Source organism: Ursus americanus, chromosome 21 (assembly GCF_024610735.1).
Source record: "Ursus americanus isolate L20-20 chromosome 21, mUrsAme1.1.p, whole genome shotgun sequence".
NCBI lineage: Eukaryota > Metazoa > Chordata > Mammalia > Carnivora > Ursidae > Ursus > Ursus americanus.
The window spans coordinates 50,817,562-50,831,590 of NC_142147.1; the positions used below are offsets into that span (position 1 = coordinate 50,817,562).

Below are 14,029 nucleotides of genomic sequence, written 5' to 3' on the forward strand. Positions count from 1 at the left end.
TTAGCCCTTTCTTTTCAGAGACCAGTTTGGGAAAGCGTTGAGAAGAGATACGCAGGAGGTCTGGCCCCAGTCTGAGGGTGCTTAGCCAGGTGTGACTCGGGGCAGGGGCACTCGCCTCGCTGGGCTTCAGTTTCCTAATCTTTGAAGTGGGTGTTGGAGGGATGAAGACCCAGGCAAGTGAATCACTTAGAAGCATACCTGGTACATAGTAAGCCGCTGCTCTTGACAGAAAGTGGCGGTGGGTGGGAGGTTGGGGTCCCAGGTCCCACCTGCTCGGTGTCTTCCAAGCTCAGGGCACTTGGGTGCTATCGGTCTGCCCTAGAATTGCCCCAGAAACAGGATCTTCGTCCCCCATTGAGCTGGATTCTCTTTTTACCAGTCCTACGAGGCTGGGGTGATCTTATCCACTCTCCTAAGGTAGAAAGGGAAACTGAGGCGCAGAGCAGCAGGGGCCACACAGTGAGTCAGGGCCACACTGGCCTCCATCAGTCCCCGTTACCCCAAACCCAGACCTAGTGAGGAGAGGCGGTAGCACCCGGGCCGCTGCGGTGGGCGGGCTTCAAGGCTGGGGCACAGAACTCCTCTACAACTGCCTATTCCAGCCCCACGCAGAGGGGGGCTCACGGCCTGGAAAGGAGGACTTGCCTGAGGTCGCCCAGCAGGAGCTGGGAGGGGACCTAAGCCCCCCCCCCCCAACAGGATGATCCAGATGAAAGGCTCTTTGCTTACTGGATGGTGGCCTGAACTGTTCACAGACAAGACAGGGGTTCTAGATTCTGCCCCAGGGCCTCCCTTGGAGAGCAGCAATCCTGGAGTCAGACTGGATTCTAACCCATCTTGTCTTTCATGCTTTGTGGCCTTTGCTCTTCTCCAAGCATCAGTGCCTTGGTGTGTAAAATGGGGGTGACTGTCACCTCCTCACCAGGTCCCTGGAAAGAGGTAAGGTGACAGGTGCCAGCTGCTCCCTGCACAGTGCCTGGTCCTCACTGCATGAGGACCTGGGTTGTGGGTTGCTTGCACAGATGAGGTCCTAAGAAGGAATAATGCCTAGCCTAGGTCAGGGCTAGCCTGGACCTAGCTAACACCCAACACCAGACACACAAGTGGTGATAGTAGCAAGAAATAGTTTATTGGCTAAGGTGAAGGCAGGAGGAGGAGGGGTGAGGGGTCAGACCTCCCTAGTGACCTAGAAATCCATGTCCTCAACCAGGTCCTGGAGGTAGGCCTTGTACTGGTCTGAGGTGAGAGTGAGTGGGTAGCTGTTGGAAATGTGCAGGTCCACAGTGTTCTCCAGTGAGGAAGCGCCCCCTGACCGTGCCATGTCCAGCAGGGCCCTGAGGCATGTGGGAACAACCTGCAGGAGGTGGGGGGGAGAAACAGGAGTCAGGGGAAAGATAACACTGTTTATTGTCAGGGGTGGGGTTGAGTGGACTACAACTCCCAGCAGCCCCGACTGTAACCCAGGAGGAACCATTAGGCCCAGGGCTGCTGGGAGTTGTAGGTTCCCCCATAACCACAGCCACCAGTGGCCTGAGAAGTTTCCTAGGGCTGAGAAGCCAGAGGGGTTCCCAGAACCTAGGGCTAAGCAGCCTGTCGTCAGAGGACTCCTAGGAGCTGTAGTTCCTCACAGAGGCTGCTAGGACTTGTAGTCCACCAACTTCCACATGGTTTTGAGAGTTCAAAACAAGTTCTGGGGGTGAGGCCGTGAGAGGGACACCCAGAAGCTCCTGGGGATGAGGAACTGGTGGTTGCAGAGAATCTTGGAAGTTGTAGTTCCTCAGAGGGGCTTCTGGAAGTTGTAGTTCCTCCTCCCTTCGTTAAGATCCACCCCTTAGCTCCAGGAGCCCAGGACTGCAGCACCTTGACCATCACGAGCTTCTTGGTCCACGGCTGGTCCTGGGGCCATGGCTCCCCCACGCAGAACCAGAGGGTGTAGCGTGGTGAGTGTCGGCTTCCTTCGATGAAGGCAATCAGATCTGGGGGCCCGAGATTCTAGTCAGGCATGGGAAGAGGCCCCTCCACCACCTTCCCCTCTCTGCCCCCCCAAACCTATCAGCCTCACCTTCTCCCCTGACCCAAAGCCTGACATACTTACACCACCATGACCGGATGGCTGCTGATCTAGGAAAAGTCCCGGCACAATCTTAAATGTTTTTCCTCCCATCATGGTGGGGCTGGAAGATCTAAACTCCCCCCCCCCGCCCCCATTTGGGATTGGAAGGAGTACTCCCCACAAGGACGTTCCCTGATTCTGGAGTACGAGGTGGTTGGCAGTTTCTGCTCTTTAACCCCCTAAGGCCACGTGCTCCTGACAGCCACTAGCCACTGTGGCTATTTCCATTTAAATAATAACTAATTAAAAGCAAATACAATTTAAAACTTCCTCAGTTGCATTGGCCTAAGTACTCAATAGGCACATGTGGCTGGTGGATACCAGACTGGACAGTGCAAATCCAGAACATTTCCATCACTGCAGAGATAGCTACTGGATAACAAAGCCCTGGAGGACTTCTCTCTCCTGTGTCTATCTACATAATAACTGGTAATGCTGAGGACGATGGCAGTTAATTCCTCCAGCACTGTCTGCACACTGGGCCCTGTGCCTCCTACCAGCTCCAGCAGAGGAGACAGTCCTCAGGCAGACTCCCAGCAGTCCCATCTTTTACCCCAGGTTATAACACAAGCAAAGCAGCAGGGTCTGAATTGGAACTCTGGGGTCTGGAGGTTTGAAATCTCTTTTCGTTTCATTTAGAGAGGGAGGGAGAGTGGCAGGGAGCAGCAGAGGGAGAGGAAGAGAGAGAGAATCTTAAGCAGGCTCCACGCTCAGTGCAGAGCCCAACTCGGGGCTTGATCTCACGACCCTGAGATCATGACCTGAGCCAAAATCAAGAGTCAAACACTTAACCGACTGAGCCACTCAGGCGCCCCCAGACCCCAGATTTCTTAACCACCGTGACCTACTCTTTCCACAGCAGAGCTATAAGGCCTTGCCTCACTCACCTGACATGAAGGGCCTCAGGTCGAACACGTCTCCTTCCTCATCCTTGGGGACCTCGCCACTGGGCCCATGACTGCTGTCAGGGAGGAGCTCCTCGCCCAAGGCCCAGTATGTGTGGCAGTGCCCCAGCCTCCGGGCCCAGAGCCGCTGTCCTGCCCTGCACAGAGCTAGTCCCCCGCCCAGGCAGCTCAGCACACGCCTCACGTAGCCCATCACGCCCCTGTCTGTCAGCGACACCCCAGGGTCTGGCAGTATTATTGGCTGTCCAGGCAGCATCCCATCCCCTGCTTCTGATGCCACCAGCCGCAGGCCCCTTGGGCAGAAGACCGTCTGCTGGAAGACTTGGCGGCCCCGGTAGAAGGCAGTCACCTCGAACTCCCACTCTGGGCAGTGGCAGAAGTGACATGAAGGGGGAGTGAGATTGTGAGAGCATAAGGGGACCCATCGCCCCAGCACCTCCCACGCCACAGCTGGCACTCACGTTCCTCAGGCACCAAGAGCCGCCTCAGGGGGTTTTCAGGGAGCTCCGAGTTTGGGCAGGGAGCAGGGATGTCTACAGTGGGGCTCAGTAAGAATGGAGGGGTCTGCTCAGGGACCACAGCCAGGCTCGAGGGCCCCCCATCTGGCAATGGGGCCAAGACCATGTCACTCAGTAACCCCTCTAGTATGTCTTCCTGGAGAGAAGAAAAAAAAGATCTGGGCATTTCCATAGCCTTTTCTAGAGACTTCATATGGGCCAGGCCTTGGGACCCAGAGAGGAGTCAGACCTGAGCACTGCCCTCAAGGGGCTTCCTGTGAGGGGATGATGCGGGGGGTGGGGAGACAACCGTGGGCACAGACAGCAAAATATATGCTCTGCTATATGCTGGGTGTTACCGTTGGCTCAAGGGGAGCAGCTAATTCCAGCCCAAGGATCTGACCCTGTGCAAGCAAGACCTAGGCAGAGAAGGCTGGACACAATTTCAGAGGGGACTTGTCCTGTCACAGATAACAGCACGATCGAGGGTAGGGTGGTTCAGGGTTCCCAAGAGGCTGAGGGTACTCTAAATAGCAACAGAAGCTATGAAATTCTGGGGGCCCTAAATGCCTGGGGAACGCTCTGAATTTTCTCCTGAGGATGCTGGAAGCCATGGAAGGGCTATGAGCAGGGGAGGGACAGGGTCAGCTCTAGGTCTGGTTGGGGGACAGCCTGCAGGAGAGAGGATGGAGGCTCAGGAGGAAGCCTGGGGTGATGGTCCAGGGGGAGAAGAGGACGCCTGAACAAGGCCATGGGGACACAGAGAGAAGATGGGTCAGACTGAGGGCAAGAGGGTTGGGGTGCATTCTTACCTGGGTATCCGAGGTATTGCATCTGCCGTTGGTGTCCGGAGAGGTGTCCGATTCAGGAAGGTTCCCAGCTCCTGTCGAGGAAGGTGGTGAGTGGAGTAGGGTGTTGGGCATGCTCAAGATCCCATCCCCCCATGGGAAGCCCCACGTCTGGCACACCTGAGATCACAAACTCATAGACCTTGTGCGGGTCGTGGGGGTCCTTGCTCCGATCCTCGGCTAAACGCAACCCCTCCTTCCGGTTCAGGGCAGATCGGAAGTTCCTCTTCCAGGTGGGCAGATCAGGTTTATCCTTTCCAGGAGTGTAGGCACCGCTGGCTTCTGCCCACGCCTGGGGATTCAGTGGGTACCAGGACAGTGAGGAGGATGACCGAGACCCCGCCCCAAGGGTTCTCTCCCCTGCGTTTTAACTCGGCAAGGATCCATCCCCAAACTCTTGGATTCTCTGCATCCTAAGGCCCTTCATCTTCACCTTTTGAAAAGCTTTGCTTTCTAAGCCGGCCTTCCAGAGCATACTGGGTGTCTAACTCTGCCACCAACCTGCCCCAGGACACCTTCTGTAATAAGGCCGCCCCCTCCCATTCTAACTTGGGTTACCACCGAGGCTGTATCCTAATTTGGTGAGAAATCACCTCAGCTTCGGGGCCAAGTCTCACCCCTAAGGTTCCGAGCCCCGCCCTCTGCGAGCCCTGAACACCCAGTTTGCATTTCTTTTGAGTTTTTTTTTTTTTTAATATTTATTTTATTTATTCATTCGACAGAGATAGAGACAGCCAGCGAGAGAGGGAACACAAGCAGGGGGAGTGGGAGAGGAAGAAGCAGGCTCATAGCAGAGGAGCCTGATGTGGGGCTCGATCCCATAACGCCGGGATCACGCCCTGAGCCGAAGGCAGAGGCTTTAACCGCTGTGCCACCCAGGCGCCCCGCATTTCTTTCGAGTTCTAACCCCACTTTTCCGGTTCTTTTTCCGGAACCCGGCCGCTCCAACCTTGCCTGCTATCCGACATCCGTGGGCTGATCCTACCAACCCTGCCCAGTCTTGTCCTAACTCCACTTCACCTCCACCTGCGGGCGTCAGCGCCGGCCAACCACACGCGTGCTAACCCCACTTTCTCGGCTCCGCCCCCTGCGAGTCCACCCCCTCCCCGCTGCTAGCTCAGGGTTCCCCGCGTCCGGGAAGCTCACGCACCTGGAAGATGCCGAAGTCCTCCTGCTGGGCATCCTGCCGCAAGCCGTGCTTCCAAGGGATGCGGAACCGCGTGCGGCTCTCGTCCAGCCAGGCCACCCCTTCCAGCTGCCCCAGGTCCAGCTGCGACACCAGCCAGGGCAGGATCCGCGGCTTTGGGGTTCCCATGGTCCAGCCTGCGCTGAGAGGACAGTTCGTGGGCGCGGACGGCCTCTTAGGGCCATCCGGCCCGAGGGTTCCGCACCCAGACCTTCCTCTCTTGGGGCCGCGGTGCAGTGTCCCTCACTTATGTTTTCCTGGGTTATAAAACAAGACACCTCCTCTTTTCATCCTCCAGACAGGCTCCCCTAATTCATCGAAGACTTCCTCCCCAATGCATTTGAGATCCCCCTTCTTTCCCCACCTTTTTCGGCGCAGACCCTCTACCTCCCCAATTCCGCCAGTGTAGATCCTTCCCTTTTCCGTTGTAAACCCTTTTCTCCTCTCCCCTCCCCCACATTACCCAACGCAGTTACCTCTACTTCCAAGGTAGAGCCTCCCCTAGTTATTTCAGGGCAGACGTTATTCACTTGTAGATCTCTACCTCCCGCACTTATCCGTCTTGTAGACCGCTTCTACAATTCCCCCACAGAAGAGGCCCCTGCCCATTTCCACCGTAGACACTCCATCCACCATGCAATCATAGACCGGACGCCCCAACAGCCTCTCTCCTCTAGGGGGGGCGGGCGCGCGCGCGCACGCGCGCGCACACACACACACACACACACACACTCTGTAGAGTGGACTGCCTCCCATTTTCAGAGTCCACTCTTCTCTCCCTTCTCTCCCGCAGACGCCTGCCCTTTCCCCCTTCCCCGCTACTTTTTCTGTTTTTTGTTTGTTTTTTGTTGTGGTTTTTTTTGTTTTTTTTTTTTACAGCCGACATCCAGCACCACCCATTGCTTCACTTTCCCTAGAGTACACAGTGACCCTCTGGACTCTCAGGGCAGACCCATTCTTTCTCGCGCTTCTCGGCCCGGACGCCACCAATTCCCTAGATCCTCCGTTACCTACGCGGAGGGTCGCGGCGCGCTGGGTGTAGGACCGACCCCTGCCTTTCGGGGTCCGATAGCTCTCGAACTTGCAGCTGCACACCCTCCTTCCTGTCAGCTGAGCTTCAGAGTAATGTGGTCTTCTTTTCTATCGATTTCACGAAATAAAAACAACTTTATCCGCGGTGGGTTGACTGACTTCAGAACCAAAGAGGAGGCACCAAAAGCCCGGTGGCCCCACCCCATGCCCTTTTTCGGCCTTCCTGCCAATGGCATGCTGGGAACGTCACATGCAAATTAGATGGGCATCCAGCGCTCCGCCTCTCCCACAATAGGGCCGACGCCAACCCGGCCCAGTGCGCAGGCGCGGGAAAGTTGAACTAAGGAAAGTTTATACACATTCAGTGAAGGAGGAGGGGGTGGCGGCTCCGGCCCCAGGTAAGCCGGGCCTTTGGGAGGGCTGGGGTGAGAGGGGAAGAGGCCGGGATCTCGGAGCGGGCACCTCAGTCCCGCTTCCCCGACATCTATGCGCCCCGGGTCCCCAAGATTCCAGCCTGGGTCGGATAAGGAAACTACACCTCCCAAGCTGGCTGCGCGGAGAGCAAGAGCGGACCGAGGGGAAGATTTGCCATGAAGCCTTCTGGGATTCGTAGTTCCCGATTCTCTAAGCGTTTGAGCAGCTTGGCATATGCCTTCAGAATCCAGAAGTCGGAGCCCCAAGTCCCCTTCTCTCTCAGACTCAAGAATTCAGGTCCCCCAACCCTCTTCTCCGAAAACTCGAGTCCAGCCCCCAGTCCCTTTCTCCCTTAGACCCAGGAATCCGGGTTCCCAGACGCTTCCTCTCCAAGGATCAAGGAGTCTTCGTCCTCATCCCTCTTCTCCCTCTGAGGACTCAAGAGTCTGGGTCCCCAGACCCTAACTCCCCTAAAGGACTTAGGAGTTCAGACTCTCAGCCCTTCTTCCCCTGGGAACTCACGGGTCCTGACCTCCTTATTCAGGGACCAGGCATTTAGGCCCCAATCCTCCACCTCAGTTCAACGCTGGAGTCCATCCCCCAGCTCCCTCTTTCATAGGTGCCCCCATGGCGGGCTCGGAAGAGCTGGGCCTCCGGGAGGACACGGTGAGAGTCCTAGCTGCCTTCTTTAGGCGAGGTGAGGCTGCCGGGTCCCCCATTCCAACCCCACCCAGGTAAGAGGAGTTGCCCTCCTCCCTCAGGAGCCTGCATCTGGGGTGGGGCCCTCTCTAACTCTTGTGCCTGGTTTCAGTCTGTCTGCGTTCCCCTCTCTTTATATCTGGCTCTTTTCCTCGTCCCTGGGGTTGCAGCGAGAGGCCTTCAGTGGGAGGAAAAAGGGACTGCTTGCAAAGGGGCCTCTGGGGTCACTCTCTGAGGTCCCCTTCCCCAGGAGTCCTGCCCAGGAGGAGCCAACAGATTTCCTGAGCCGCCTTCGAAGATGTCTTCCCTGCCCCCTGGGGCGAGGAGCAGTTCCCCCTGAATCCCCTCGGCCTTGCTCCCTGCCCCTCCGCCCATGCTATGTTTCAGAGCCTGGTAAGAGATTTCCCTAGATCACCCATGAACTGGCAGGGCCAGAAGCTTTGATTCTTTTTTTTTTTTTTTTTTTTTAAGAAGCTTTGATTCTTAAAAGCATAGAAAAGATAAGGAGCTAGCCCAAGATCACTCAGCTAAGAGGGGAGCTGAGTGGGGACTACCCTCACCATTCTCTGTCCCCCCACCCCCAGTTACATTGCTGTCTGTCAGTTCTGTGAGCTGGCTTCACAGGGGGGCTTTTGGTCCCCTTTTCTGTTTGTTATCTCTCTCCTCCCATGCATGCTTCCCTACCCTAGGACTTTGTAGCCTCCAATACCCGCAGTAGGAGACCTGGTTTTCAGTCACAACTCCCTGGCTGTTTGGTTACATGACTCTGGGAAATTCCTTTTCTTTCTTGCTCCTATATTTCTGCAGAAGCAAAGTAGGAATGTGTGCATGTGGGGGGGGGGGGGTGTCTGTGGACTCGATCAAGAGTAACCAAAAGGTTTCCTCTCATATGTAAGCCTGGATAGACTAATAGTGGCTACCGAGAGTGCTAGCTTGAAAAGGATTTCGCAGCTGGGGAGAAGAGTTCTTGATCAGTTGATGACGCCTGAAACCAGCAAGGGATAGAGTGGTAATAGCTGGAGTGCCCTGTGTTTGCCTTTCTTGGAAAGGATCATCTTCAAGGTCTAGTTCAGCTCTAACATTCTAAGTCTAGTTTGGGGGACACAATAAAATGGGAAGTACAAAGGCCTTTTACCAAGTGTGCTCACTGGGCCTCAGTTTACCCCATTATGAAATGGAATCATTGCTACCTGGCGAGGTTGTTGGGACAAGGAGAGAATCCATAACTTCCCGATGTCCCAGAGACCCCATCATTGGCTCTTTTCACCCCAGGCCCAGCTACTCCAGATTTCTATGCTCTGGTGGCCCAGCGGCTGGAACAGCTGGTCCAAGAGCAATTGAGATCCCCACCTAGCCCAGGTGAGGTACTGAGGGACCCCGGAGAAGGATGAGGGTAGATGGGTGGGCAGGGATCTGCCCCCAGCTGAATTCTCTTCTGCCCCCCAGAGTTACAGGGAGCCCCACCCACAGAGAAGGAAGCCCTACTGCGGAAGCTGGTGGTCTTGCTGGAGGAAGAGGCAGAAGTCATCAATCAGAAGGTGACAGGCAGTCTGTTCCATCCCTTAGCTAGGATAGGGATTGTGGGGTGGTTGGGCACTGGCATCAGGACCTGGATCTGCATTCTCATTAGATGGTCAGGTGAGGAGAGGGTGGGACTCGGCTTCTATGAAGGGTTTGTAACGGGGTCCAAGCTCATTCTGCTCCCAGCACCACAGGCCAATAAGCCGAGAGGCAAGATATCGGGGTAAGGAAAGCGACTTTATTTGGAAAGCCAGCACTCCTAGGAGATGGCAGACAACCATCTCAAAGAACCATCTCCCCCAGCATGATATTTGAGCTGCTTTATGTTAGGAATGGGGGAAGGGGGAGGGGAATGGAGTCAAAAGGTGACTGATGTCTGTAGACAACAAAGGAAGGTTGTGTAACGTCTTTTGTCCTTGGTCAGTTGTTTTTGTTTAAAGAGGTTTTACTTGGGGCACCGGGGTGGCTCAGTCCTTAAGCATCTGCCTTTGGCTCAGGCAGGTCATGACCCCAGAACCCTGGGATTGAGCCCCCCATTGGGCTCCCTGCTCCACGGGGAGCCTTTTCTCCCTCTCCCACTCCCCCTTCTTGTGTTACCGCTCTCTCTCTGTCTCTCTCTGTCAAATAAATAATAAAATATTTTTAAGAATAAAGAGGTTTTACTTATTTATTAGAGATTTTATTTATTTGAGAGAGACAGAGAGCACGAGCTGGGGGGGAAGGACAGAGGGAGAGGGAGAAGCAGACTCCCCGCTCAGTGGGGAGCCTGATGCGGGGCTCCATCCCAGGACCCTGGGATCTTGACCTGAGCGGAAAGCAGACACTTGACCGACTGAGCCACCCAGGTACCCTGTTCTCGGTCAGTTGATGTTTGTGTACAGGTCATGTCGTTCCTATAAATCTTACATAGAGTATAGTCATTTCTGTAAGTACCTCCTTATCTCCTCTGGTGAGGTAGATTTCCGGTAAAAAAAAAAAAAAGTTTTTGCGAATCTTAGCTGTAACATGCCTACGTGAAGGGCTAAGCAGAAGTTTCTAACTATGGGTCCCAGCAGTAAGGGAAACAGAAGCAGTATGGAGTCCAACGTGCTAAGCTTCTCCGCCAAGTTGTGGTCAGGGCAGCACCTTACACAGCGGCTTGCATTCACCGTTAGAGGGCATCCCTAAGACGAGGGGTGTGGCCATCCGAAATGATCTGGGAAACTGGGACCCGTTGAGGAATTAGGGACTGTATGGTGATGGGAGGGGGGCTGGTTTGGAGAGGGCTGTCTAAAATCGGAAGCCCTGGTTAACTATATAGGGGCATACCTTAGAATGTGGGGGGAAAGGAACTGCCCGAGGAAGTCTGGCTTATGACTCGGTCCTGGAACTGGATTGGCTCAGGAGCTTGGGCGAAGTGTATGATCCTATAATATCAGTTGTACGGTGGAAGGCAGGGTTGTTGTAGGCACTAACCCGGTCTCCGGGGCTCTCAGGGAACCCGTAGGGGACGTGGCTATAAGATCTGTGTTCTAGAACTCAGATAATTAGGGCCTGGCCCTCACGGGCTGTCGGCCACCTTTCTAGGAGTAGTTTGGCAGAGACCACAGATTCTGGTCTATGATTGGCTGGTGTGATGGATGAGGGCGTGGCTTTGATCCCGTGTCGGGATCTCTTCAACCAAGAAGCCACGCCTCCCAGCCTCCTATTGGCTGGCTACGGGGGCGTGGCGGAGGCCGACCCAGCCTTTTCTCTTCCCCGCTCCACAGCTGGCCTCGGACCCGGCCCTGCGCGGAAAGCTGGCCCGCCTCTCAGCGGGCTCCTTCGCCCGCCTAGTGGAGCTGTTCTCCAGCCGGGAGGACACCCCTCTTCTCAGCCGCCCACGCCCCAACTTGCCCTGCCCTGGGCCCCCGCCGCCTTCCCCGGAGCCCCTGGCCCGTCTGGCCCTGGCCATGGAGCTGAGTCGCCGCGTAGCCCGGCTGGGGGGCACCCTGGCCGGACTCAGTGTGGAGCACGTGCACAGCTTCGGGCCCTGGATCCAGGCACACGGGGGCTGGGTGAGCTGCCAAAGCTTCTCTGGGCCTCCCTTTACCCAGTTGTAACTTGTGTCTGTGTGGTGGGGATGGTGGCTTCTTCGGCTTCTTTTCAGACATGACACGCGTTCTCCCAGCCCTACCATTCATCTGTTCTGTGTTTATTGAGCACCTACTGCACACCACTAGGTAATCAGTGCAGGCGCTCTGCCCGGCTTAAACCATTCTGATATACACTGACAGTTATGAGTGGAAAACAAGGGAGACCCCTTCCTGGGCCTCGGTTTCCTTATCTGTCCAGTGGGGAAAATAGAACTATCTCAAAGGGTTATTGTAAAGATTAAAGTGGGATCATATCTGTAAGATCTTGGCATCCTGTGGGCATTTGCGTGATTATCTGGTGGCTGTCTGCTTCTCTGACACTGCCTGCCACAATGGGCTTGCCCAGGTATCCCCCTGCCTCGCTTCCTCTGCTCCATTCAGGTGTCACCCCCAGTGAGGCCTCCCCGGTCCCCATTTAAAATCGCAGCCCCCTCCAGACTTTCCCACCCACTCCCTTTCCCTCTTCATTGCTTTACTTCCTTCCATAACACTCTATACCTTCTAACAGCTTCTACCAGATGGTAGGATTGACTTGTTTTACTTATTATTTCTTTTTGTTTTTTGTTTTCTCTTGCCCCTGACCTATCAGCTTCACAAGACCAGGGCGTCTTACCTAGCTTGCTCACTGCTTTAAATCCATTGCCAGGCTCAGAGCTGGATAGGGTTCCAGCGCACTGGCAGTGTGACCTTGGCAACGCCCCAGCTACCTGAGCACCAGTCCCCCCCCCCCCGCCCCCCCGCCCGCCCAACAGGCACCGTTCACTTACCTGCCTCGTCGCTGTGGGGATTCAGGGACAGAAAGCTGTATGCCATGCTCTCAGGATGTAACCATTGCTTCACAGACTGGCAGGAGCTGGCCAGGTGTGTTTGAGGAGCGGAGAGAAAAGGCAAGTAGGGCCGAAGCAGGGTGAGCGAAGGGCAGAGGGCGAGAGATGAGAGCAGGAGGGGCGGGGCCTTGTGAAGGTAAGAACTTGGACTCTGACTCTGCGTGTGCCCGAGTCCCTCTAGCTTTCTGAGCAGAGAGCGACGTGAGCTGACTTAGGTGTTAACTTGCGCCCTCTAGCGGCAGCATCGGGCAATACTGTAGAGGGCGAGGCGGAAGTAAGGAGTTGGGAGGAGGTGTCTGCGCTGGTTCAGGGAGGAGATGGGGATGGATCCGACCACGGTGGGGGTAGTGGAGGAGTCTCCCAGTTAATTTAGAGGTAGAGCTGACAGATTTTGCTTATGGAGTGGATTATGAGTGCTATTGATGAGTGCTAATGGGTGGAAGACGGGAGGCAAGGATGCTGGCCCTAGCAGCCGGAGGGCTGCACCTGGTGCTCCCTGAGATCCGGAGGATGAGGGGTGGGGGGGAGAAGGGAGGGAGCTCGTTTGAAGAAGAGTCAGAGATGAATCCAAGTGGTCCAGTTAGGGTAGAGATACCCTTCAGACCTCAAAGGGAGATGAGGAGGGACAGCAGATCTACGTGTCCAGAGCGTAGCTGCAGATGCATGTTGTTTATTTGTGAATTTTTTTATTTTTTGGCCACATGCACAGGCAAAGACTTTGAGTGGAATGATTCCATGTAAACCCCACAGCAACCTTATAGGATTGGATGTTATCCCGATTTTATGGAGAATGTCCCTCATGTAGAGGATGGGACTCAGGACTTTGACGTAAAGCCTGGGCTCTTGATCATTAAAACGCCAGGACCCTGTTCCCCGTCTCTGAGTCTCTGGTCCCTGTGTCTCTTTCTCCCTGACACTGGTGCTCTGCCCTCCCCCCTGGGGCTTTGTCTCTCCTCCCTTTTTCCAGGACTCTGTCCCCATCCACCCATGGGTCTCTGATTCCTTGGATCCCCATCCCCCCACCCCTATACCTGTCTCTCTTGTCACTGGGCTGGTGGGGACGCCACTGTGAATGGAGGGCGGGCTCTTCCTGCGAATGCTCACGAGCTCTTCCACTTTTCCCCTCCAGGAGGGCATCCTGGCCATTTCACCTGTGGACTTGAACTTACCCCTGGACTGAGATCTTCCTGAGAAGCTGCTACAAGATTAGACCTCCTGTCTCTATGCTCTTTGTGTGCTTTTCCAAGCCTTCCTATTCCACTCAGGGTTGCGGGGTGGTGGCTGCCCTCCCTGTTTTTGCCAAAAAGAAATTGCTTGAAATTTTTTCATATTAAAAACTTGTTCAGGTATTGAATTGTCTGTCCTTTCTCTCGAGAACTAAAGTTCTAAGTAGGAGATTTGGCCAAGAGATCTCTCTCTCTCTCTTGCTCTCTCTCTGATTTATGAATTGAGGAAAGAGCCAGTTCCTTCGTTCTAGAAATGTTTATTTGGAGCACCTTCAAGTGCCTCTCGCTTGAACATACAGCATACTTGAGGGTATCTGTGGATACAATTCCAGCTAATCCCATTTTTTTAAAAATTTTTTTAAAGATTATTTATTTATTTATTTGACAGAGATAGAGACAGCCAGCGAGAGAGGGAACACAAGCAGGGGGAGTGGGTGAGGAAGAAGCAGGCTCATAGTGGAGGAGCCTGACGTGGGGCTCGATCCAGTAACGCCGGGATCACGCCCAGCTAATCCCATTTTTTTCCCTCTTGCGTGATTTATTTATTCTAGCTTATCCTGTGTTGATGGTCATGAAGTCTTTCTAGCTAGTTCTAGAAGAAAGCTATGAGCTTCCTACACAGGGCAGCCAGAACACCACCCTCTTCT

General features: G+C 54.8%; 2 protein-coding genes across 13 annotated transcripts; one reads left to right on the forward strand and one right to left on the reverse strand.

The window, feature by feature from the left end:
- Positions 1 to 1,107: 1,107 nt before the first annotated feature.
- IRF3 (interferon regulatory factor 3) lies at positions 1,108 to 12,227 on the reverse strand. Of its 9 annotated transcripts, XM_045772121.2 has the most exons (8): positions 12,097 to 12,197; positions 5,514 to 5,686; positions 4,484 to 4,655; positions 4,328 to 4,398; positions 3,480 to 3,672; positions 3,001 to 3,381; positions 1,861 to 1,976; positions 1,108 to 1,354 (listed from the first exon to the last, which is right to left on the reverse strand). In XM_045772121.2, exons 1-8 carry the CDS (start codon positions 12,140 to 12,142, stop codon positions 1,187 to 1,189), a joined length of 1,320 nt encoding a protein of 439 aa, XP_045628077.2. In that variant the 5' UTR covers positions 12,143 to 12,197; the 3' UTR covers positions 1,108 to 1,186. The 9 variants fall into 9 exon arrangements, with proteins under 9 accessions (XP_045628077.2, XP_045628073.2, XP_045628070.2 ...); XM_045772117.2 differs by lacking the exon at positions 1,108 to 1,354 and having other exon boundaries at positions 1,361 to 1,976; positions 5,514 to 5,691; positions 12,097 to 12,227; XM_045772114.2 differs by lacking the exon at positions 1,108 to 1,354 and having other exon boundaries at positions 1,361 to 1,976.
- On the forward strand, positions 6,833 to 13,505 carry BCL2L12 (BCL2 like 12). 4 transcript variants are annotated; one of them, XM_087870988.1, is made up of 7 exons: positions 6,833 to 6,979; positions 7,088 to 7,729; positions 7,945 to 8,087; positions 8,967 to 9,053; positions 9,141 to 9,232; positions 10,964 to 11,251; positions 13,286 to 13,505. In XM_087870988.1, the coding sequence occupies exons 2-7, from the start codon at positions 7,623 to 7,625 to the stop codon at positions 13,334 to 13,336; spliced, it is 768 nt and encodes a 255-aa protein (XP_087727114.1). In that variant the 5' UTR covers positions 6,833 to 6,979; positions 7,088 to 7,622; the 3' UTR covers positions 13,337 to 13,505. The 4 variants fall into 4 exon arrangements, with proteins under 4 accessions (XP_087727114.1, XP_087727113.1, XP_045628081.2 ...); XM_087870987.1 differs by lacking the exon at positions 13,286 to 13,505 and adding an exon at positions 12,172 to 12,305; XM_045772125.2 differs by lacking the exon at positions 13,286 to 13,505 and adding an exon at positions 12,172 to 12,305 and having other exon boundaries at positions 6,853 to 6,979; positions 7,615 to 7,729.
- The last annotated feature ends 524 nt before the right edge of the window (positions 13,506 to 14,029 follow it).